General features: G+C 54.5%; 1 protein-coding gene across 1 annotated transcript in view; it reads right to left on the bottom strand.

Annotated features, from left to right (window-relative positions):
* CASZ1 (castor zinc finger 1) overlaps nucleotides 1-21501 on the bottom strand; it is a 102874-nt gene extending 81373 nt beyond the window's left edge. The window contains exons 1-2 of the mRNA XM_054291861.1: nucleotides 21332-21501; nucleotides 15254-15306 (exon numbers count right to left, since the gene is read on the bottom strand). Of these exons, the coding sequence (XP_054147836.1) occupies nucleotides 15254-15306; nucleotides 21332-21501 (223 nt within the window). The remainder of the gene's footprint in view (nucleotides 1-15253; nucleotides 15307-21331) is intronic.
* Between the last annotated feature and the right edge of the window lie 374 nt (nucleotides 21502-21875).

The raw sequence follows: 21875 nt of genomic DNA, 5'->3' as shown, positions 1-21875 counted from the left end.
CGGCCCCGCGTCCGGAGAGACCGACTGCGCTGCCCGCAGCGCCGGCCCCGCGGCTCGGAGCGGCACGGCTGCGGAGCGGCGGCCGCGGCGGACAGCGCTCCGCTCCGCACCGCCCGGCGCGGGGGCACCGGCACCGGCGGCCGCACCGACCGGGGGCTCCGCCGAGAGGCGGGCGGGGGGCTGGGGGCAGGAAAAGGACAATTGTGCTGTACTTACCATAGTCGGAGAGACGAAAGCCGAATTCACTTAAATAATCAACTTTCATAATACTTAATTAATACCTAATTGCAGCTGATTGCTCCCGAATAACAAGTTGTTTAAAGCACTGATGTCATTGCCGTGCCGGTCCTCCCCGAGTCACTTTGGCAGCGGGGCCGGGGGCGGGCGCGCCGCGCGGGGGGCGGTGACTGGCGGCCGGCGGAGCCGCCCCCTCGCCGGGCCCGCTGCCGGGGGCAGGTGCGGGGCCGGGACGGCTCGGATCGGCTCGGATCGGCTCGGGCCGGGCCGGGCCGGGGGGCAGCGGCAGCGGCGGCGGGGTTACCTCGGGCGGAGCCGGAGCGCGGCCCTCGCGCAGCCCGCGGCGGTGCCGGCCCGGCGGGCGAGGAGCGCGGGGCTGCCCCGCACGCAGGGCCGCCCGCCGGGACCCGCCTGGCCGCGCTGCCCCGCAGCCATCGCCGCCGGCCGCCACCCGCCCCGCGGCCGCCGCGCTGCCTCCTCCGGAAGCCCCGGGGCGGCGGGGACGGAGCCGCCCGCGCGGAGCAGACCGCAAACCGCGAGGGGATGGAGGGCGGCGTGCGGGGCCGAGGAGCGGCAGCCGTGCCCTGGGACCGGGCACGGCAGCAGCCGCGGGCAGGGTTTGCCCCGGCAGCGCCGTCCCACGCGGGTCCGGACTCGGCCGTGCGGAGCGCAGCGCGCACCGAGCAGGACCGGAGCCCTCGGGGCACTGGTGGCCGCCACCTGCGGGTGTCACAACCCCGGACGCATCTTGCCCTCAGGAGGATCACGGCGCTCTCCCCCTGAACGCCGGGCCTACGGGAGGCGGGGGGAAGGGGGCCCTTTCGCAGTGAATTTCCTCATTTTTTTTGGCTTTATTTTTCTAAGTAGCAAAGAATGCGAGGGAGGTTCTGAGAGGCGTGTTGGGTAAACACAGATATAAGCCTCTTTCTTTAAAACAAACGAGCAGATTATTTACCTGATTAAATAGGTATTTTGAGCAGGTTGTAGGCTGTTTTTGTGAACAACCACGTTTGGCTCCAGGATTTTGGCAGAGCTGGGCTCCTCACCGGGGCTCACACAGAGCTGCCCATGGACTTAGCAGCTCTTAAATCCTTTTTATAAGCAGAACTTAATGTGCTTCCCAAAGGAGGCCAGCATCATTACCCCATATGGATGGGGAAACTGAGGCACTAGTGAGGGAAGTGACTCGCCAGAAGTGGCTGGACAGGTTAGTCACAGGGCTGGAAGGAGCCCAGGTGTGTTTGGCTCCATGCACCAGGATGTGCTGCGCCCTGATAGTGTCCCGAGCCCAGAGACGCAACACAAACTGCAGCTCATCACCTCAGCAGTGCTGCATTTGCATGGCCAAAAACGCACAGGCAGCAATGCAGGCCAGAGGGCAGGGAGAGGGAAGAGGAGAGGGGAGTCATTTGTGGAAACCACAAATATTCTGGCTCCTCTCAGAGAAAAATCTAAACAAAGTCTAGTGAAACGGAGCCACGCAGGGACCTTCCAAGCCGGGAAGCAAGTGGGGACAACAGTGTCAGGCAGGAGGCGAGTGTGCCCTGCCTGGGGGCTGCCCAGCCAAGCAGCACTCCTGAACAGAGCCCTGTACGGGACTCTCCTTCCCACCCGGTGCAGCCAAGCTCCTGCTTTATCAGCATTGCCCCCACTTCCCCACTCGCTGGTTTCTAACCCCACCATCAGCTCCGATCAGCTGTCACCCCGTGCTGCCTTTACAATCCTGCCTGTCTGCACTTCAGCCCACATCACCCACAGTCTCAGCAGAGCCTGCCCTGGTCCCTACACCTGAGTCAGGCACTACAGCACCTGCCTAGGAATATCCCACCCTGCCAAGTAATGGACAGAACCAGAACCGTTTGTGCAGGCTCTGTAATAGATCAGTTTGGATTCAACACGCGCAGGTTTGAGTTTGCTGACAGGTCCCATAAGTTCACTGCACTTTATGTCAGATATCTTCATTTTTGCTTCTTCTGTGAACTTAAGATTTAAGGAGTGGGAGTTGTGCTCACCACCACTGTTCCCTGAGAAAGTGGGCCCCTGCTGGATCTCCTTTCCAACGCACTTTCTAACGTGGATATGTCACTACGCACACACAGCCCCACAGACCCTCTGAACATACCTGTTCTTCTACGTGCACCAAGCTGAGCACGTTCACACATCAGTATACAAATGTTCCCCACCCCTCCCATCCCAGCACGCACACGCAACATGCATATGCCCTCCACAAAGAAAATGATACTCTGTGTTCACTGACATTCAAATACATACATATCCATACACCGTGACACACATGAACCCACACACACAACCTAAACACACCTGCAGGATCCCCTCCACAGACTTCCCACTGTCCCTCCCACTCCTCCTTGCAGGAACAACTCGCCAAGGTGTTTTTTCAGGTGAAATCCACGCCCTGCAGCTGATGCAATGGCAAGGCCTGATTTCCTATCTCAGCAATCTCCTGTCACAGGATCAGGTTTTATTTCCCCATACTCCCTCCTTTGCCTCTTACCCAAGGAACGTTGGTTCTTTCCTCTCTCAGGGGCTCTGAAGCTTTCTGCCCCTGTGCCCCCCGTCAGGGTGGCACTCCCCTCCTTCCCTTATCCCTTCAGGGCATGGATCCACTCTGAGGAAAAGCTGCCTCTGACCGTGCCCTGGCATGAGGAGGCTCCCAGACCCCCTGCTCTCCAGGAGCACTCGAGGGAAGGCAGCACCCCTCACCCTGCTCTGAACTTTGCTTCCGTGCCATGGCGAGAGCCGCCCCATCCGCTCCAGCCACATCTGCCCTTCCCTGGCAGGTGAGGAGACCTCTCTGTGTCCCCTTCCACCCTCCCAGGGGCATGAGGAGCTCTTGGTAATTAATGTTTGCCAGGTGCTCAGAGATCCTCAGATGAAAAGTGCAATGGGAGGGGGAAGGATGATTAATTTATTATTATTACAGTTTAATGCTTTCCCCGCAGACAGTGTGCCAGGGCTGAGCAGGGGGTGAGTCACACTGAGATGTGGGACATCCCCCTTTTTGTGTCTCTTCTACCTTTGTTTTTTATGCTTAGCCCATTTTCTTGGCAGTTTCTCCCTCCTTAGCTGGAGCTGGCCTGGGGGCCTGGGACTGTGCTCTGGATTCATGTGGGATCAGGGCGCTGGCTCTCAGATTGCAGGTTGGAGATCTGGCAGTGCTGTGCCCCTCCTCCTGCTCCTGCTTGGGGAGTCTATTAGGCAAATGCTCCTGCCCTATTTCTGTAATTTTGTTTGATTTCTGTTTCGTCAAGGGAGGTGCCCAGAGGCCTCGGGGCCTGGGCGGCAGGAGCAGACAATCCATGCTTTCTTTCCCTTTCCTTCTCTTTCCCTCCTTCCTTCTCAGTTCAGTTTCAATCACATTATTGGCACATGGCTCCCAGAACCCCTTGCCAAAGCAGCTGTGCTAAGTCTCAGCGTGCTGGGGAAGGCTCTGCTGGGAGCAATTCTGCCATTTACTGTTCCTTTGGCCTCAAACAGTTTGACACCAGGTCCCCACCATGTAGCTACTGCTTTTCCAGGCACCCCACAGCTTCCAGCACCTGCTGGAAGCCAATGCTGCTCATCTCTTGACCACTGCCCAGAGGGAATGACTGTGCTGGGAACGGGCCATACGGCACTGAACGTACACGGCATGTGCTCCACAGGGGCCCAGAAGACTTGGGGGGAAGGAGTGGCAGGGGTTTGAATGCACTAACAATTAGTTACAATTTACTGCAGCAATTAAAAGTGCAGCCTGGGGATTTCAGGGTGAGGAGGTAAGGGCATAGTCGTACCCAGGCAGCAGGTCCAATAGGGAACGTACCTGGCACTCAAAAGCAGGTGCAAAACCAGCAAACACCACCCTGAACCATCCTGACCCCCACACAGCCCCGGAGCCCGGGCTTGGCAAAGCACACAGCTGGGATGGGAAACTGCTGCCCAAGGATGGGCCCCAGACTGCGTAAGACCTATTTCTGCAGCGCATGGGGCAAGCGCAAACAGAAATGGTGATTTCTGACTTCTGTCCAGAGGATCTGCAAGCCAGCTTGTGTTCCTGCAGAGACACGCAAATGAAAGCAGGAGCACATGCCATGTGCACACACACCGAGTCATGTAAATGCAACGACACAGGAAGACCTGAGCATGGTCCTGCAGCAGCCAGGACAGGCTGGATTGTCATGGATGTTTTAGAGAGATTGTCCTGCTCTGGACACATGTGGAAGGCCTAATGGCATGCAGGTGTCAAAGGGCACTGGGTAGAGAGGAGTTGCCACCCTACTTACGCTACAGGGCAATGACTTGCTCCCCCAGCAGCTCTATCCTGGGCTGGGCAGATCTGTAAAGGCTCCCAAGTAACAGAGATGGGGCAGGCCAACAGACAGGCTGGATTTTACAGGACTCTGACACTGTGGAGTAGGGCTGCTCTCCATAAATTCACTCTGGATTTAATGTGGCTTGGGCACAGGCAAGAGGAGAAAGGAGGGTAGGCAGAGGGAATCTGGCACATTATCTGCACTGCTCTACCTGCCCCATCACAGGCAGAGCCCACGTCAGCCCTGCTCCCGTGCAGGGCACTGAGGCAGGAACAGGGCACTGCCAGGGACTGTCCCCAAAGGAGCAGTCACTCATTCAATAGAAGTGACAATGAGGGGAGATGATGGAGGAGGTGAGAAATGGGCATCAGACCCAGGACTGCACACAGTGGGGACTGGCAGCTCTTCCTCCTCTGGGATGTGACAGCAGGATCCCCGCCCGAGCACAGCGAGGGAAGGCAAAGCAAGCTGGTGGTGGGCGCACTCCGAGAGCTGCCCGCGCCGCAGTGTGCCCGCGTGGGCTGGCCCGGCTTGTGCGACGGGGCCGCCGGAGCTCCAGCGCTGCTGACACAGGCCGTGTGCCAGCCGGCCTGCCAGGGCTCCGAGCGGGCCGGGGACGCGCCAGCGCCGCGGGGGCACGCAGCCCCGCCGGGGACCCGAGTGCACGGACACCGCCGTGTGACCCCGAGGCACGGGGACACCGCCGAGTGCCCGGCACAGGACCCGAGTGCCCCCGAGGGACGGGACAGCGCCGAGTGCCCCGCACAGCATCCGTGAGCCCCCGAGGGACGGGGACAGCGCCGGGCAGGGGCTGGCTGTACCTGTGTGCGGGGCACACGGCGGTGTGCCTGTACCTGTCCCTGTACCTGTGTGCGGGGCACAAGGACACCTCCGGGCAGGGGCTGGCTGTACAGGGCTGGCTGTGTCCGTGTGCCCCCGAGGGCACAGGGATCTCCTGGCTGTGCCCGTGTGCGGGGCACACGGTGGTTTGTCTGTACCTGTACCTGTGCCCATGTGCCCCGAGGGCTCGGGGACACCGCCGGGCAGGGGCTGGCTGTACAGGGCTGGCTGTACCGGGCTGGCTGTGCCCGTGTGCGGGGCACACGGCGGTGTGCCTGTACCTGTACCTGTGCCCGTGTGCCCCCGAGGGCACGGGGACCCGGCGGGCAGTGGATGGCTGTGCCTGTACCTGTGCCTGTGTGCCCCGAGGGCTCACGGACACGCCGGGCAGCGGCTGGCTGTACAGGGCTGGCTGTACCTGTACCTGTACCTGTACCTGTGCCTGTGTGCCCCGAGGGCTCACGGACACGCCGGGACGCGGCTGCCGAGCCCGGCGGAAGCGCGGCCGCGGCCCCCGGGAGCCCTGGCACGGGGCCGGGGCTGCGGGAGCAGCGGCGGGCGCTAAGTGTGAGGCAGACGCAGCGATTGCATTACTGAAGGAGCCCGGGCTGGCAATGCCGAGCTATCGTCCCTGTAATCCTGTTAGCCAGCAATCTCCATTCCGAAAGAGCTTCATTTCTTTGTGAATATTTGTAAACTAGATATCTAATGGAAAATTATAGGAAAATTATAGTGAAATTCATGACGAAGAAATCCGATTAGCCCTAATTCAATTATGCCATCTTAGCCCACACAGCACATTTCCCATTTTTTTCCCATAAATACCAATGCCAGGGGTCCGGGTAATCAAATAAAATTGAAAATCATCTTCCCATTAAATTCAATTAGCTGCAATTTCTAAAGCCTATCAGAGATTTTAATTACTAAATTATAAAATTCTCCAATGCTAAATTGAAACTAAAAAAATTGCACATCCTTATATTTCAGAAGAAAAAAACCCAGCAGAAACCTTGAAAAATACCCTTCTCCTCCCATCAACATCCACGTGAACACGGGTCTGGGCAGGCTCCACCAGAGAAATGAGTGTAGAGGGACACGAGCCAGGCCTAGGAAAGAAGGTGGCTACCTCTGGGAGAAAGCGTGTGGATATCAGCTGAGATTAAAACCTAAAATCCAGCCCTAGTTCAGCTGAGCTGCGCTGGAAGAGGGAAGGGGAGAGGCCAGCAATCCGAGCAGCGTCTTTGCTCCCTTTTCCCACACGAGCTCCTCGGTTCTGGCAGCCTTTCCCAGCTGCTGTGCCAGGCACCGGTGACAAGCCACCGTGCAGCTCGTGAAACAGCCGAGCCTCTCGAGGAGCTGGAACGAGCTTTGCCTGCAAATGGGCTCGGGGAGGCAATCCCTCGAGCCGCCCTGTGCCAAAGCCAGGGCAGCAGAGCTGGTGATGCCCACAGGGAAGCAGGAGGGCAGATGCTAGCTTTGTGCTTCTGATAAAACTTCTTGAATAATGGCCATGCAAGCCTGGTCCTGACACTGAATTAAGGGAAGCTGGAGCCCTCAGCAAACTGATTTAGCTTGAAGCACTACTTCAGCGAACACGTGGGATGTTCCAGAGGAGGGGGATATGATCACCCTTCCCTGATAGCACAGGGAACTCTCCGAGTTCACAGAGGCACCAGGCAGGCAAGCCCATCCCTAAACTGTTCTTTATTCAACAACTAACCCAAGCAGGCAAACAGGGAAACCAGCAAAGCCTGTGCCTACAGATGCTCTCTTCCAGCCCTGCTTCTCTGGGGACCAGCATGGCACAGTGAGGTGTCGAGGGGCAATTAACTGTGTGAACAAGCAGTAGGAGGAGAAGGGAAGCTCAGCTCTCCAGTTACAATACCTGACCCTCCACGAGGCAGCAAGAGTAAGGATTTTCTGACACTGCTTTTATGCCAGAGAGCACTTTTGCATGGTACCCTAAAGGGTTTATTCACGTGCTAACATAAACGAAGCCAGTTTGTTCTCATAGCTCTAAATAGAAGCTCAGGTTGCCCTGAACCAGGCCGATACTTGGTTTAATTTACTGGGCACCCGAAAGTTGCCAGCAGGGAGTTGCCCGCAAACAGAACAACAACAAAAAAGTTAATGATCTGGGCTTTTTCTTTAATAAATAGGCAAACTGGCTGAGCCGGATTGTTGGCTGGGATTCGTCTCCCCTTTATCACCCTGGAGCTTCTGTGACACATTCTCCAAATCATCAGCATTTTGCAATTTGAGGTCGTTACCAAATAGTATTTTTTTGCCAAGGAAGGGAGAAAAATAAATTAATAATGAAGGAGCCCAAGCAGGGAGAGGCTGTGGGCTGAATGGCGCTGCCACCTCCGCGGGGATTGCTCAGGCACCTGGCAGCCTGCCCAGCGCGCACCTTGGTCGCTGTCTCACCCTGGAATGTGCTGCTGGCACCCAAGTGCTACTTGATTTTACTACGAATTAATCAAAGTCTCTGCTGCAAATGTCTGACACTAAATCACCACTGGCTCAGCTTCAAATGCAATTCCCCTGTTCCAGGGATTTGGTGCGAGGAGATTACCGGCTCCAGGTGAAGAGCTGAAGGGGGTTTCCTCTCTGCACATCTTCTGGTTCTCCAGAGCATCAGCCTCTCCCAGCTGGAAGGACAATAGATTTCCCACAAGTCTCCTCCTGCTCAGAGCAGGTAACCACACAGACATCCAAGATATGCTGGGATAAACCCATCTGTGCTGCCTGACTGGAGTGCAGTTACACCAAAAAGGAATTTGGCACGACTGCGAGCTGACACAGGTGGCAGAGCACTGCACTGGCAGCTTGGGTTTGCCTGTGACCCCGTGTTTATGGAGCTGTGGGAGCATCTCCACACAGGACAATACAGAGAGAGAGATGTGTACCTGCCTGCGTGGGCATGGCTGCCTGCTCATCTGTGCACACGGATGTGCATGGCCTGGTGGCACTGTGTGGGCACTTGGCCACATGTGTACAGGGCTGTGCAGTCAGATCTGGCTGCCCACAGACATTCTCCAGGGGTGTTCTTGCCATGTTAACGTGTGCATGTCTCATTTGTCTCCAAACTTGTAGTACTGAGCACCCTCCCCGTTCTGTGCAGCCCCACAAAAGGCAGTTTGCCATGGCTGATGATCTGGATGGCACCAGCACATGCCCTTGCACTGCTCCAGCAACACACCCCTCCCTGAGCCATGGGCGAGCTGTATTCCCCTCTCCACACTCTGCCTGTCTCAGAGCCCTTTCATATTTTCAGTGCTCACTAGACCGTGAATTCACCTTCATACCAGCTACAGGGTTATTTAGCTTCTCCTGACACTGATAACCACCAAACTTTCACTGGCAGCCTAGCTCTCTCCAGAGACACGCAGCACTCCTCTCTCCCGTGGTGCCCCCACCACGCACACCCACCAGGAGCAGGGGGCACATGCCCCAGCAGGACACAGTGCCCCAGTGCTCACCCACCAGCCCCAGCACACAGCTACACTGCGGGAAAGAGGAACAGAGCAGAAGAGTTAAAAACTGGATGGAAAGAATGAAATAGAGAACGGAAGAGAGAGACAGAAGGGGAAAAGGGAGATAAAGCAAAACCAGTACAAACAGAGGAGGAAAACCCCCTGGGACAACAGAGAAAGGATGCGGGATGGAGGCAGGAAGAGCACAGGAATATACAATGGGGTTTTCCCCCTGCATACCCCACAAAGCAACACTGTCCAGCAGCTGACACCAACATATTCCACAGCTCTCCCCGAAATCCTAGGGATCAACTAGACAGCCCTTGTACAGCAGCTGGACTAGCTGTGCATGGGCTGGGGCACTGCTGAGGAGCAATGAGGATCATCAGCCTGGGTGGGAAACATGGAAAAGACAGAACTGGGGTCACTTCTGGGGCTGTCCGGGGCAAAGCCAAGAGCTGGATCTGATGATCCCATGTGGATCCCTCCCAGCTCAGGATACTCCATCACTCTGGGGTTCTGTGATACTGTGAACTGCCAGAGCCCAAAGGGATGAGAACAGGACGGACCAAAGCAGTAGCCCTGGCACAAGTTTATCACAGCCAAATGCTTTTGGCACAAATTCTTCACATCCAAACACTTTTCCCTGTCCTCCAGCTTCTTCGGGATGGTTCCTACCACTGGAGCCTCTGCTGGCTTTGCACGGCCATCCTGCAAAGGCAGACCTGTGGAAAGACAGCAGAAACACCCCTGCTGCCTCACCTGCCCCAGGAGCACACCCCAGGGCTCCTGCTTTCCCCATCTCACCATGGAAAAAAAAAAGCTCTGTGCAAATAATAGATCAATAGAGCCCCCGCCTCTTCGGAAGGAAAACAAACACCCGGATCACCGCAAATTAGAGAATGTTTCGCTTCACTTCATCCAAACAGGCTGACAATTTTTTTGGGTTGTTGCCACGGTGACAGAGTAACACAGCGTTCAGCCTGTTGCAGAACAATCAATTAAGTTAATGCCTCGGAGTGCCTGTTTACCCTTCCATTTAGGAGGTGCTGCTCTCCCTCACGCTTTCTCTCCAGCTAGTTTCAGATTTCTGATCCTTTGCTTCCTGCTCCTCGTTCTTCTTTATTTAATGTAAAAAAAAAAGTCCCTACCCTAACTACCTTATAAGGAGCCTCACACTTTTTGGAATGATTGCCTGGAATAAAGTTTTCCCCCCTCTGACTCCTGTTATTTCGCGTTCTTCCCTGGAAAAACTGGGGATTTACCTTTACCTTGCACGGCCCAGGCCCTGTCCCCTCCTCCTGGTGTGCTAAAGACCTTGCCAAGTTTCTAAAGGGCAGCTCAACATCCCCTTGGGACAGTGGTACCTTCGGAGTAACTGCTCCTAACAAGATGAAGTAACTTGAACTAAAGATCTTTGAAGTGATCAGAAATCCTTCCACTATTGCTGTTTTTTACACTGTGGGCTGTAACCATAAATGAAGAACCATCCTGTGCTAAATGCTGCCTGAAAAGGAGAACTACAAAAGGGCCTCATAAGAGTCAAAGTCTCATGCTAAGGTATGGAACTCCTAAATATTTGCTTAAATGATCTTGGCTTAAGCAAAACTCAACCTAGTGCTCAAAGCATTGTGCTGAACTGAGCCTATGGCAAGGAAACTTTAAAGTGGGCACCATGGCCAGGAGACTATGGCAGATCCATCATTGCAATCCTGTAAAATAAAGGATGCCCAAACATCTCTTGGCTCTGCCCTGACCACCAGCAGCCTGCCAGGCCTTTCACGGGCTCACATGCTGCTGCTGCTTATCCTGTGGGTTTGTTTCCTCCCTCACAGGCAGTGTGAGCAGGCACACCTGGCTGTGCAGCTTCACTGCCTGTCTGCAGCCACTTTCTCATCCCTTGCCCAGTGAGCAGCAATAACTGCCCTCCTCCTTCCCCAGCCCACCCAAACAACACCTCCAACAGCATGGGTGAAAATGAGGTACCACAGAGTGAAAGGATTTATCCAAGGCCAAGCCTGAGATATAATTCAGGGTTTCTGTCTCCTGATCTCTCTGCAGCTTGGTGCTGTCTTTCTCATCAACACAATATTCCTATGCTTTTCTTTGAAATCTGAGGAAAAGTGTCCATCTCCCTTGTATCCTCATCCTCAAGGAAAAGGCAGAGGCAAGCATGATGTGAAAACAGGAGGATTCCATGATACTGTCTTCTCATCCTGCCACTAGCAACAAGTGCCTAAATGTAAAGTGTACATTAATTTAGTATTGAACAGATGGAAGAAAACTGTAGACCAAGCAGATACAGAAGAATGGTGCTCAAACACTAGGAAAAATCACAGTAATAGGTCAAATATAACATCTCCACTCACCAGCTAACACAAGCCTGCTCAGGGGGGAGCACTGAGGCCAGGTCTGCACGGGCTGCAGGACAGCCATGCCCCAGGTCCCCCTGGCCCACTGCTCTCCCCCTCCCAGAGAAGTTGTCAGCAGAACCTGTTGGAGCAGGGGCTCGTTGACTGCTCCCTGTCCATTACAGCCTGGATTATAAGCATATTGCACAGTGCTCTCTGCACGGTGCTGGGGAAATCCAATACGCTGAAAGGTTAATGCAATCAATTAGGGTGACAAGGAAGTAGAGTAAAGCCTTCTGAGTAGATGAAAGGGAGAGAGAGATGGAGACAGGGAAAAGCCAAGAGAGGCAGGGGGGGAGCAAAGAGTGGGAGGATGAGGAGGAGGAAGATGGCACACAGGACTCGTGCTGCAGACCTCAGGGTGCTGGTGTGGCCAAGGGCACCATCCTGCCCCAGCGTGGATGGGGTGGCACCATTCACAGAAGCAAGGCAGGCCATGGGTCCCCAAGGCACCAACTGGGCCAGGACTCCCTGTTTGAGGCTTTTCCTGCCATCTCCTGAAGAATGTGGAGCCCTGCTCAAACTGCAGCTGCCCAGGTTGGCCTGCCATCAACCTGCTCCCCAAGGGTGATCGCTGGGGCAAAAGTTCCTGTATCTTTCCTGGCCAGGCACCCAGCAGACATGAGAGAAACTGATTAGGTTTGCAAGGCAAAGGATCCCAGCAAGCCATGGGGGAGCATCAAGGGAGGAGAGAGAGGGAACAGGAAGGACAAAGAGAACTTCTGGCAGTTCATACACTCTGCACACAAAGGTAAGGATGAGCACCATCTCTCTGTAGACTTCCTAGTTAGAAACTGGTCATCACCGGCCACTTCCTTGCACCTATCCCCTCATGTCTGTAGGCACCTGTAACTTAGATGCTCTCCTACTTTTCCAGCCTCCTTCCCTGCGTGTCAGCCTGGGCTCTCCTGCAAGGCCAGAGGACAAGCCCCAGGCAGTGCCCAGCTGCAGCAGTTTCTCCCCTGCCTGCAGACAGGGCACTCAAGCCGCCAGCACAGCATGGAGATCCCACCCAGTGCCATAACCTACACCCTGCTGCCCTGTCCAGCACGGCACCGGCCTCCCCCAGGGCATTCAGCCCAGGGAGAGCCCCTCCCTTCCCCTGCAGCCCCCCAGGCGCTGCTGGCTGGCTGCAGTGCTGCTCCCTGACCCCCGAGCAGAGCAGCACTTCATTAACCTGGGCTGACAGGTCAGCGAGCACAGCCCCTTCCTAGCACGGCTCCTGCTCGGGCACAGCTCAGCCAGGGAGAACGTGACACCAGCTCATTAGAACAAATTATTACTCTATAACCCTTGCTGCAATGTCCCTTAATATGCCTATTTAGCAAGAGACAAGTCCTGGTGGGCTCCTCGGCATTAAAACAACCTCACAAATCACCAGAGGCACAAGCACCATGATCTCCGCTTCTGGGGGTGGAGAGAGGGCGGCTGCTCCTTGGATGGGTGCTGGAGGGGCAGAGTCCTGGGCTCTTCCCCTGCAGCAAAATGAAGCTTCAGATATTGCTGGGGGATGTTCTGCAGGCAGGGAGTTTCCATCTGGCTGTGGCTCACTGTGCTGCCAAACATGCCCAAGCTCCAGCACAACCAAGTGTTGTTCCCTCATTGAAATCCGCTGAGGAAATGTTCTGGGATGCCCATTAAACTGTTGGGCCTGCTTTTCTCTGCCTTATCCCTGCCTAACTCTGCCCTCAGCACTACCATCAGTGTCATGTTCCATGCTAGACCTACAAGATTTAAATGTTTCCCTGTGATATATATGAAGTCAGTGCCTGGCTTTCCAAATCCATCTACAACACTGACCCCACACGCTCACTCCTTCAGGTTAACCAGCCAAGCCAAAGAGCAAGTCTGGAAGCTGACATTGATGGTAAGCACTGTGTGCTACCTCCCCATGCAAGGCCAGGCTAAATTTTGGGGGATAAACCCATGCACATGAAAGCAGTGGGCTCACACCTTTGCAAGGAGGGCTGCCAGCTGTCTTGGACTAATCCAGAAATTACAGAACTGTCATAGTTTTGGGCACAGTGAGTGAGATATCACACGCAAAGACAGAAAGGAAGGCTGCTATACAGGAACAGGGAGCATGAGGAAATCAACCTCCAACCTGACCTTTAGAAGAGGGAAAAGGGAGAAATAAAACAGTGATTCATATAACAGAAAGAAGTGGCAGCAGTGCCAGGCAGGAGACAGAGAGAAAGAAAAGTAATGGAAAGAAGAGAAAGAAGTGTGAGAAGTGTGTGATGGTGGGCACAGAGAGGGGCAGGATGAATGGAGAAACGAGGGACCTGGGAGAAACAGGGAGAGGGAGGGCGGGAGGAAAAGGAGGAGAAAAGAGCAAGAATGGCCATGCAGCGAGGAGCACACGGGCGAGGCAGAGTGCTGTAACCAGGGTTGTGAAGCATGAAAAGGGAAGAATCTGCCTGTTCCTTTCAGCACTTGGAGCATGGCGCTCAGTGGTGACCTACACTGTGCCTGGCTGTGATCACGTTTTCAGGGCCACTGCCTGCCGATCCCAAACAATGATGAGGAGCCTTTGAAGTCACAGAAAGAAGCCGCAATGTGAACTGGGGACTTTTTTTTCCCCCCTTTTTTTCCTCTCCATTTTTTTAAGGGCCGGGGAAAGAAGGGAGGAAAAGGAAGGCCTGAAGTGGTGGGGGGAAGGCTGGGGGAGAGCTTGCAAGGACAGAACAGAGAGTTGCTCTCGGTGGGGTGCCCCGAAACGAGAGAGACAAAAAGAAAACAAACAGTTTATGAGTAGGGCACATGCTGCCTGTGTCTGCATGCCCCACACTGCTGGCCCCCCGTGCTCCAAGGGAGGCTTCTGTTCCCCAGCAATGATGGATGGATGCATAGGGCCATTCAGGCCTGCCATGTTACAGCAGCAGTATTTACATAACACTGGCCTTCCACCGGTCACCTCTGACACTGCCCGGCCCAGCCTGGGGCCCCCTCCCACCCCAGCCAGCCTGGGCCCCTCAGATGCTGCTGGGACTCAGCCCATGTGCTCCCCAAACCTGGGCATTGGGGGTCCCCACTGCTGCAGGGATGCTCTGAGCACTGAGTGCTCCTGGCACCGCTGAGTGATGTCTCACAGGGCAGAGCACTTCCCCACGGCTCTCCTGCCCTCAGACCTGTCTTGGTGATGGAGGGGAAGGAAGAAGAGCCAGGGACAGCAGGAACTGCCTCAGCATGGCAGGCGCTTGTCAGGAGCCATCATCTGAGGTGGCATAGGGAGTGTCTTACCCAGCACACGGAGATAAGGCTTTCAAGAGACAATATTATCTTCCATTTCCCTGGGCTCTAGACATCTAACTCTTTCCAGGGATAGACCAAGTCACCTTCCAAGCTCTAGAAGACTGTGAAGCTGGGTTTTTTTTTCTCTAAGACAGACCATGAGGGTCTAGGTAAAGGGAAAACCCAGGAAAGCCCTGATTCTGCTGGACACGTGGAAATGCTTCCACACTACCACCATGGTTCTGCAGTCTGAACAGATAAAAATGTGCCAGAAGAGGAGGAGAACACGCACATCACCATCTGAATTATGTGAACTGAGCTCAGCAAAACTTCACAGTAGATGGAGACTGCATCCTGTTCAGTGGAAGGACCTTATATCCATCTCCTCCAGCACACGTGCATGAAGATAAAGCAGTTCCCTTTCACCAAAATCCTTACACTTTTTTAGCTGTAAAGACAGAGGCAGTAGAGAAGATATTGAGGAAAACCTTCAGTGACAAAACCAGGTGCCCACAACAACTGCTGTACAAAGACAAAGACAGGATTAGGACAAACATATGCCAAGTCTGCACTTGACCTTCTTCTGCTTCCATCTCTCTTCATGAGTGACAACAGTCCAAGCCCAGAAGGTCTAGTGCAGACATGGCCACAGTGAGCAGGCTGTAAGTGTGAGAGACACAGAGGAAAAGAGAACCCAGGAGGGCATAGTGACATACCCATTGCAGTCTGAAGTCTCTCCTACCTTTCGGAGATTTCAAGGCCTCGTTTCTTGCCTCGTTTTTAGCTCTAAATTCACTTCATTCTGGAGTGAGAAAAGAAAGGATCCAGTTAACACGAAGGGCACACCTGAGTAAAAGCCAAGACTCACAAAAGCTGCATAAGAACATGGTCCAGCATGGGACATTCACACTCCACAAGGGAACAAAATGCTTTCCAGCTCCTGGCTGTACCCCACAGCACTTCTCTGTCAAAGAGGTTCCTCATGAGGGTTGGGAATAATTTCACATAGAGAGCAGCCATTGCTGGGCTGGATCCTGCTCCCCAGGTACCAGAGACACACCTTGTGCTGGTCTGCTCTGTACTTTGCCCACACATCTAAGGTTGTGTTCTGCTCCATGTCAGATTTTCCCTTCCCAATCTTCACATTTCCTCTGCTGACCCCTCCTTCCCAGAGGCTCCCCTGTGTGCTAATGGTGAGGCCTCCCTTGCACACCTTGTGGGGCACAAGATGATGGGGTGCAGGACTGGGTTCCATGTCACTGAACCCCCATACCCACTCATCTGTGTATTTTCTGCCCAGGAGAATGCAGAGAGTGAGGACGAAGGAGAAAAGGGACAGGGGAAAAAAGTCACAGCAAAATACACGAAAAGTAAATTGAATTATTTAAAACCATATGTTCCAAAAATGTGACAGAGCATAAAAGCCGTGCCATGAGACTTCTGAAGGGGGTTATTCTGCGCAGGCAGGGTGGGAGGAGAGCTCAGGGCTGGGGGAAGACTGCTCTGCAGCCAGACAGGGTCTTCCCTCTCCCAGAGCTGGGCGGTGGCCAGGAGCTCAGCGTGGCTTCACGCACAGCGGCAGGGGTGCCTGGCCCATTCCTCTGCTCTGCAGCCCTGCCACAGCAGCTCTCACAGCACAAGGACAAAGTGCCCCGAGGCGCTGCCCAGCGTGCCCGTGGCTGAGCCCAGCAGCCCCAGCTCTCCGTGCCACACACTGCTCCCTCACGTTCCCTTCTCCGGGTGCAGCAGAGACTCAGCCCTTCTGAGACCCCCTCGAGCCCCTTGCAGGACAAAAGCGAGAGGGATTCAGGGGGCTCCGTGCTGCTGCCGTGGCTCAGCCCTGTGCTCCAGGGCCCGGGCACTCTGTGCGTGTGGACAGCCTCCTCCTGTCACTTACACTCTGCCACTGCCAAAGATAGATGCCATATGTTGGCTGGGACCCAGGGCAGGAAGGAGCTGGTGAAATATCCCAGATGGATGCACGGACAGGAGGACAGAGCCCCTCGGGTGAGGAAGGTGCATAACTTCCACCTAAAGGAAGGGGCCTGGCTCCTTCCTTTCCCACTCAAATCCTGATGCCAAAAAGGCTGAGGGCATGGCTGGAGTAACAGCTCCCTGATTTGAGGTGCTTTTCCCACCCTGGCACCCTCGGTCCTACTGGCATCCCTTCTTTCACCTTTTCCTTCCCTTTGTTCTCCCTTTTTTCCTTGCTCTTTCCACTGCTTTCTCTGCCACTGTCACACTGTTTTTCCCTTCCCTCTCTTTTGTTCTCTCCCTCCTTCCCAAGCTCTCTGCCTGTAACTCTCTGCCTTCCTGCCTTCACTCCCTAACCCCTGTGCACGATCAATTCTTGGGATTGGGTTTTTAATTGTTTTTTTTTTTTTTTACTCCTCTTCTTTTGGCTGCAGCTTATCAATGATGCAAGAGGAATAACGCCAATTTACTTAGAATGTGTAATCCCCAAATCAGATTGGGGGATTGTATGAGGCAATATGACCTTGCATATGTCTCCATTAAAGCCAGCCAGGCCTCCTCTTGTATTCTGTGTTCCCAGTACATATTTAGACAGATAACGCTAATTGTACTTGACATGTCCTCTTAAGGATGGACTCTTCCCTCCCCCAGCTCTGCTTCCCTGCCTGACAATGTGCCAGAGCCCAGCCCGCGCCCTGGCAGCGTGGCACGGCACGGCACCTGTGGGCACGGCCGGGTGGGCACCCAGCACGGCCCCACGGCCAGCTCTGCTCCCTCCATGTGGGAAGGGGCCCAAGAGGACAAGGGGCAGGGGCAGGGCTGCTGGGACATGGCTAATCTGAGATTACACACTGTCACTGTGCCAATTGCGGCTTCAGACAAAGAGGGGAGACTTGCTCACCATGAACATCTTTGATGTCTCCCTCCCTTCCAGTGATGGGCTTCTACCCCATAGCTCTTAGTTCCCACATCTGCTTGGGCTAAGTATTTGGATGCTGGACCCTAGATGCAGCATCTGGGGAACATCATAGGAAAATCATAAAGTCCTATAAGGGACCTTTAAAGGCCATATAGTCCAGCTCCCCTGCCACACTTTGCACTAGACTGGTTTGCTCCAAGCTCCATCCACCCTGGCCTTGAACACTTCCACGGATGGTGCAGAAACATGCTTCGCTGAGCAACCTGGGCCAGGGTCTCACTACCCTCACCATAACAATTTTCTTCCTTACATCTAGGCTAAATTGTGCCTCTTTTAGTTTAAAATCATCACCCCTTGTCCAATCACTATAGGCCTAAAAAGTTTGTCCCTATCTTTCTCGTAAGCCTCCCTGAAGAAACACTGAAAGGCTGCTTCTTCCCTGTGCCTGTCGTTCATCACTCTCCAGAGCAGACATGCAGGACGCAGGAGGAGGAGGAGGAGGGGAGCTTATTTCAAGGAAACCAATGGATCCAAACTCTTCGCCAAAGTGGACTCAGTTTTTTTTTTCCCCTTGACACAACATCCTAATTCGACTTTTTCAGTATCTTTCCTTCAACAACCTTTTTTCCTTCCTCCCCTTCCTACCCAGCAACTGCGCATTTATTAATTCATGAGGCACTAATTAGTTCTTTGTTTAATTTTGTGTTAAACAGACTGACCGGAATGATAACGACTTGCAGCGTTGCATTACGGTCCCCAACCGCCCCTGTTTTCTGACAACAAGGGAGCGCAGTGAGACTGGCGTGATGAACCCCAATTCCCACTCCAGTTGCACTTCATTAAGTCAAAATGTGACAAGAAGCTTAGAGAGCAACTTTCAGATCGGATCGCACATAACAATTGGGCAGGAAACTTTCCAAGGGGGAAGCGCGAGAGGCACTCGCGGCGAAGGCTGGCACCGCGCAGTCCCCCGGCGTGCCTGCCTTAAAGGAGCCAGCCCAGGCTGCCCAGGCAGCACTCAGGGCATGGGCTGGGAGCAGAGAGGGCCAGGGGAAGGACAGGAAAGGAAGGGCAGCAAGACAAGCCACAGGCACGGCAGGGCAGGAGGCACCGTGTGCTCGCCTTGTTTCCTTTGCAATGATGGGATGAGTTGTGATGAGAACCTTGGAGCACAGGTGGGATAATCCCTCAGCGGGTCACTTCATGAGCTTTGAGGACACCTTCAGACACCTTCAAACCCATGCCTCAGTTTCCCACCTGCAGCTCTACAGTGAAACCCTCAGCTGCTCTTCAACTGTCAAGAACTACACGATTGTCATGGAGCCCATAAGGTGCCAAGGGAGAGGGTGAATCCTGGCACCCACATTGCTAAAATCAGATGGGAGGAGACAGCTCTGACAGTAGGGAGAGGGATGGCCACCCTCCTGGAGAGGAAGCTGTGCAGTGCCTGACACTCCAGTGGCACTCCCAAGTTTTGAAAAGGTCTCGATCAGTACGGCAACAGCAATAAATCTGATAGACTGTAAAGCAAGCAGAGGAGGTGGTTCACTGAAGGGCAGTGAGATGCAAACAGGAAAGTGAAAAGGGTCTTAAAACACCACCTCAGAGGGGGTGAGGTATGAAAAAGAAAAGGAGACTATCCAAGTGCACACAACATGGAAGTTTTGCCACAAATCAAATATACCTTCTGCTATTGCAGAGACATCTGCTGTGAGAATAAACCAAGACCACCTAAAAGTGAAATGGGTGGCAAGGTCTCAATGACTTTTCTAGCAAATATTTTCCCCACACTTCTCCTCATCCCTCTCCCTCCTCCCTCAGGATAGGAACACTCATCCCCTAGCCTTGCTCTGCAGAAACCCAAAGCTCAGCTGAGGTCCAAAACACTGGCAAAGCAACGTGAGGAACTCTGAGAGTGTCGTCAGCACTGGGAAGGGACACGAGAGCTGTGGGGGAGTGCACAGCCAAATGTCCTGGGCAGGGCAGGGGCAGAGGAGGGAGCCCTGCCACCGAAGCCTCTGAGCCCCACAGGAGACCTGCCGGCTCCAGTCCCTACATGCATTATCAGTGTTGTTACCTGAGCGAGCTATAATCATCCCAATCTTTGGGAAAGAGGCCAGGCTGCAGCAAGGTAGCACAGCATGGTGTTTGCCAGTACACTCACAGCTGAACAACACGCAGATCTGAGAGCAGACGTGTTTGCGCTGGCTTCCATCTTTCATGAATCTGGAATGCAGCAGGGACCTCTGTGACTGACAAAAAGGCTGTTCCTCCATGACAGAAATCCCGGGAAGACAGCACATCCCTCTGATTTCACTTATATATGTGCTCTGGATGCCATAAAAAGGCATTTGTAGATATTAACACTCAGTTGGAAGGTTGGAATGGTGTCCAGTAAGGGCAAATCACCCATTTAACACCTGAAGCAAGGACAACTGAGAGAGTCCAGGATTCCTGGAGACAAGAAACACACCCTGCTGTCACCAGCCCAACAAACCTTCCTGGTTTTGCAGAGGGTTGGAATATTCTGGCTGCTCTATAGATCCAGTTGAGCAGCCTCACCCAGCTATTGTCTCCTGCCAATCTTGGACTGCTCGGCTGAAAAGGCCTGGGCTGAAGGAGAGGGAAGCTCACGTTATTTCCCATTTCTCCCTTTTTTGGCTGCTATTACAGGGCAACACCAGCAGCGCAGCACAAACCAACTCCATCCCCAGCTGTAGGGCTACACAGCTGCCAGTGCTCCCAGCAAAGTTTTGTGTTGAAAATTCACAAGCATCCCAAATAGGTCATGGTCTGCCCCTTCTTCATAAAACAGCATGCTGAAATGTCCTAGACTCTATCCCCAATCCTCTTTAACTAGGAAAACTCTCCTCCCAGGATTATGGGCCCACTGCCCCCCTTCTTTTCCCCTCCATCTGGCTGGGAGCAGCCTGGGACCAAGCGCTCTTCCCAGCCCTGGGAGAACCCTGCAGTTTCTCTCTCATAAAAAAGAAAAATGGGAGCTATAAAAAAGGCAAAGAAAAGAAAAGCAAAGCAAAGGGAAATCACTGCAAAGGAGGAAAAGAGCAAAGCCCCCCTCTCTCCACACCCTGTCCCCATTACCTGCCTTTAGCACTGGGTAGAGCAACCTGCTTTGCTGGGCTGGAGAGAACCCTTGGACAGAGATCCTGCCCTGCTCTTACCCCCTGCCCTCTGCTCAAAGCTGCTGAGCAGAGCCCAGCTCCATAAAGGTGGTCATGCAAAAAGGAGGAAAACTGGGCAATAGGAAGGGGACACAGACCATCGCAGAGGTAACGCTGCAGCTCAGTGCCTACACTTTGGGATTGCTGGAGCCAGGCAAGGGACAGAGCACCACGACAGCATCCACTGCCAGCCCCAGCTTCCCAGATGGCACCAAGGACCAGGGAACGCCCTGGACCCCCAGCTCACAGCACAGCCACAGCACAGCCCAGCAGGGCAGGAGGGGAGTGCCAAGGCGGGATCCCAAGGAGTTCATCTCCTGCCACAGCATCTGTAAAGCACAGCAGTCCCCAAACTTGGCATTCGGCAGCCCTGGGCTGGCTCCTGCTAATTTGCTGTCAGGCTGCCTAAGCAAACCAATTAAAGCTAATCATTAATTATAAAAAAGAGAGAAAGCAAAAGACCCTGCACAAATGAAGAACTGGAAAGGGCGTGGGGAAAAGAAGGACAGGAGGGAGAAGAATGAGAGAAGAAGGCTTGAGAAAGGGACTGGGGGCAAAGAAAAGGGTTTTAAAATCCCGGTGCACAGCCTGGGACGAAATCAGCAGAAGGGCAAGTGGTTTCCTAGGGCAGGGTGGGGAGAGGCAAAGGTGAGGGAATCGGGAAGGACCCAAGGAAAAAGCGAGAGTGGCACATGCTGGGCCAAGGTGGGAGCTGGCAGTGACACAGGGGGCAGTGACACGGCACCTGACAGGGCTCGGGCACAGCAGGACCAGGGAGCAGGAGAGCGGAGCGAGCGAGGAGGCGCAGCCCGGGCCGCGCACCGGCACTGGGAAGCGCCAGGCGCTGTCCCTCCATGCCAGCGCTACCGGCTCTCCCTGAGCAAACGTCTTGGACGGCGATGAAAAATGGGGCATTTATGAAAAGGGCCTGATTATGCAGATCGGGCTGGGGCCCTGGCTCCGAGGCCGCCTGGCTCCCCGCGAGCTCCGCAGCGCTGAGGCCGCAGCTGTCGGCGCGGCCCCCGCGCTCCGTTTGTTCCCGGCCCCGCACACACGCCCGCTTCCCAACGCCCCTTTTGAGGAGCCCCAGGCCCACGTCGGGCTGGCGGATGGCGGAGAGGTGGGGGCAGTGCCATGGAAACCGGCTCTTTCCTGGGGAAACGCGCTGCCGCCCCCCTCGCCGGCCCGGGTGCCCCCTTTGAGGAGCTGTCAGGACCCTGAGTGAGTGTCACACGACCCAAGGACCAGGCGTGACCAAGCCTATTTTCTGCCTCAAATTTGATTGATTA

Source organism: Melozone crissalis, unplaced genomic scaffold (assembly GCF_028551555.1).
Source record: "Melozone crissalis strain CALT ecotype California unplaced genomic scaffold, PUWL_Pcris_2 ptg000107l_1, whole genome shotgun sequence".
Lineage (NCBI taxonomy): Eukaryota > Metazoa > Chordata > Aves > Passeriformes > Passerellidae > Melozone > Melozone crissalis.
This window is presented reverse-complemented; position numbering and strand designations above follow the sequence as displayed.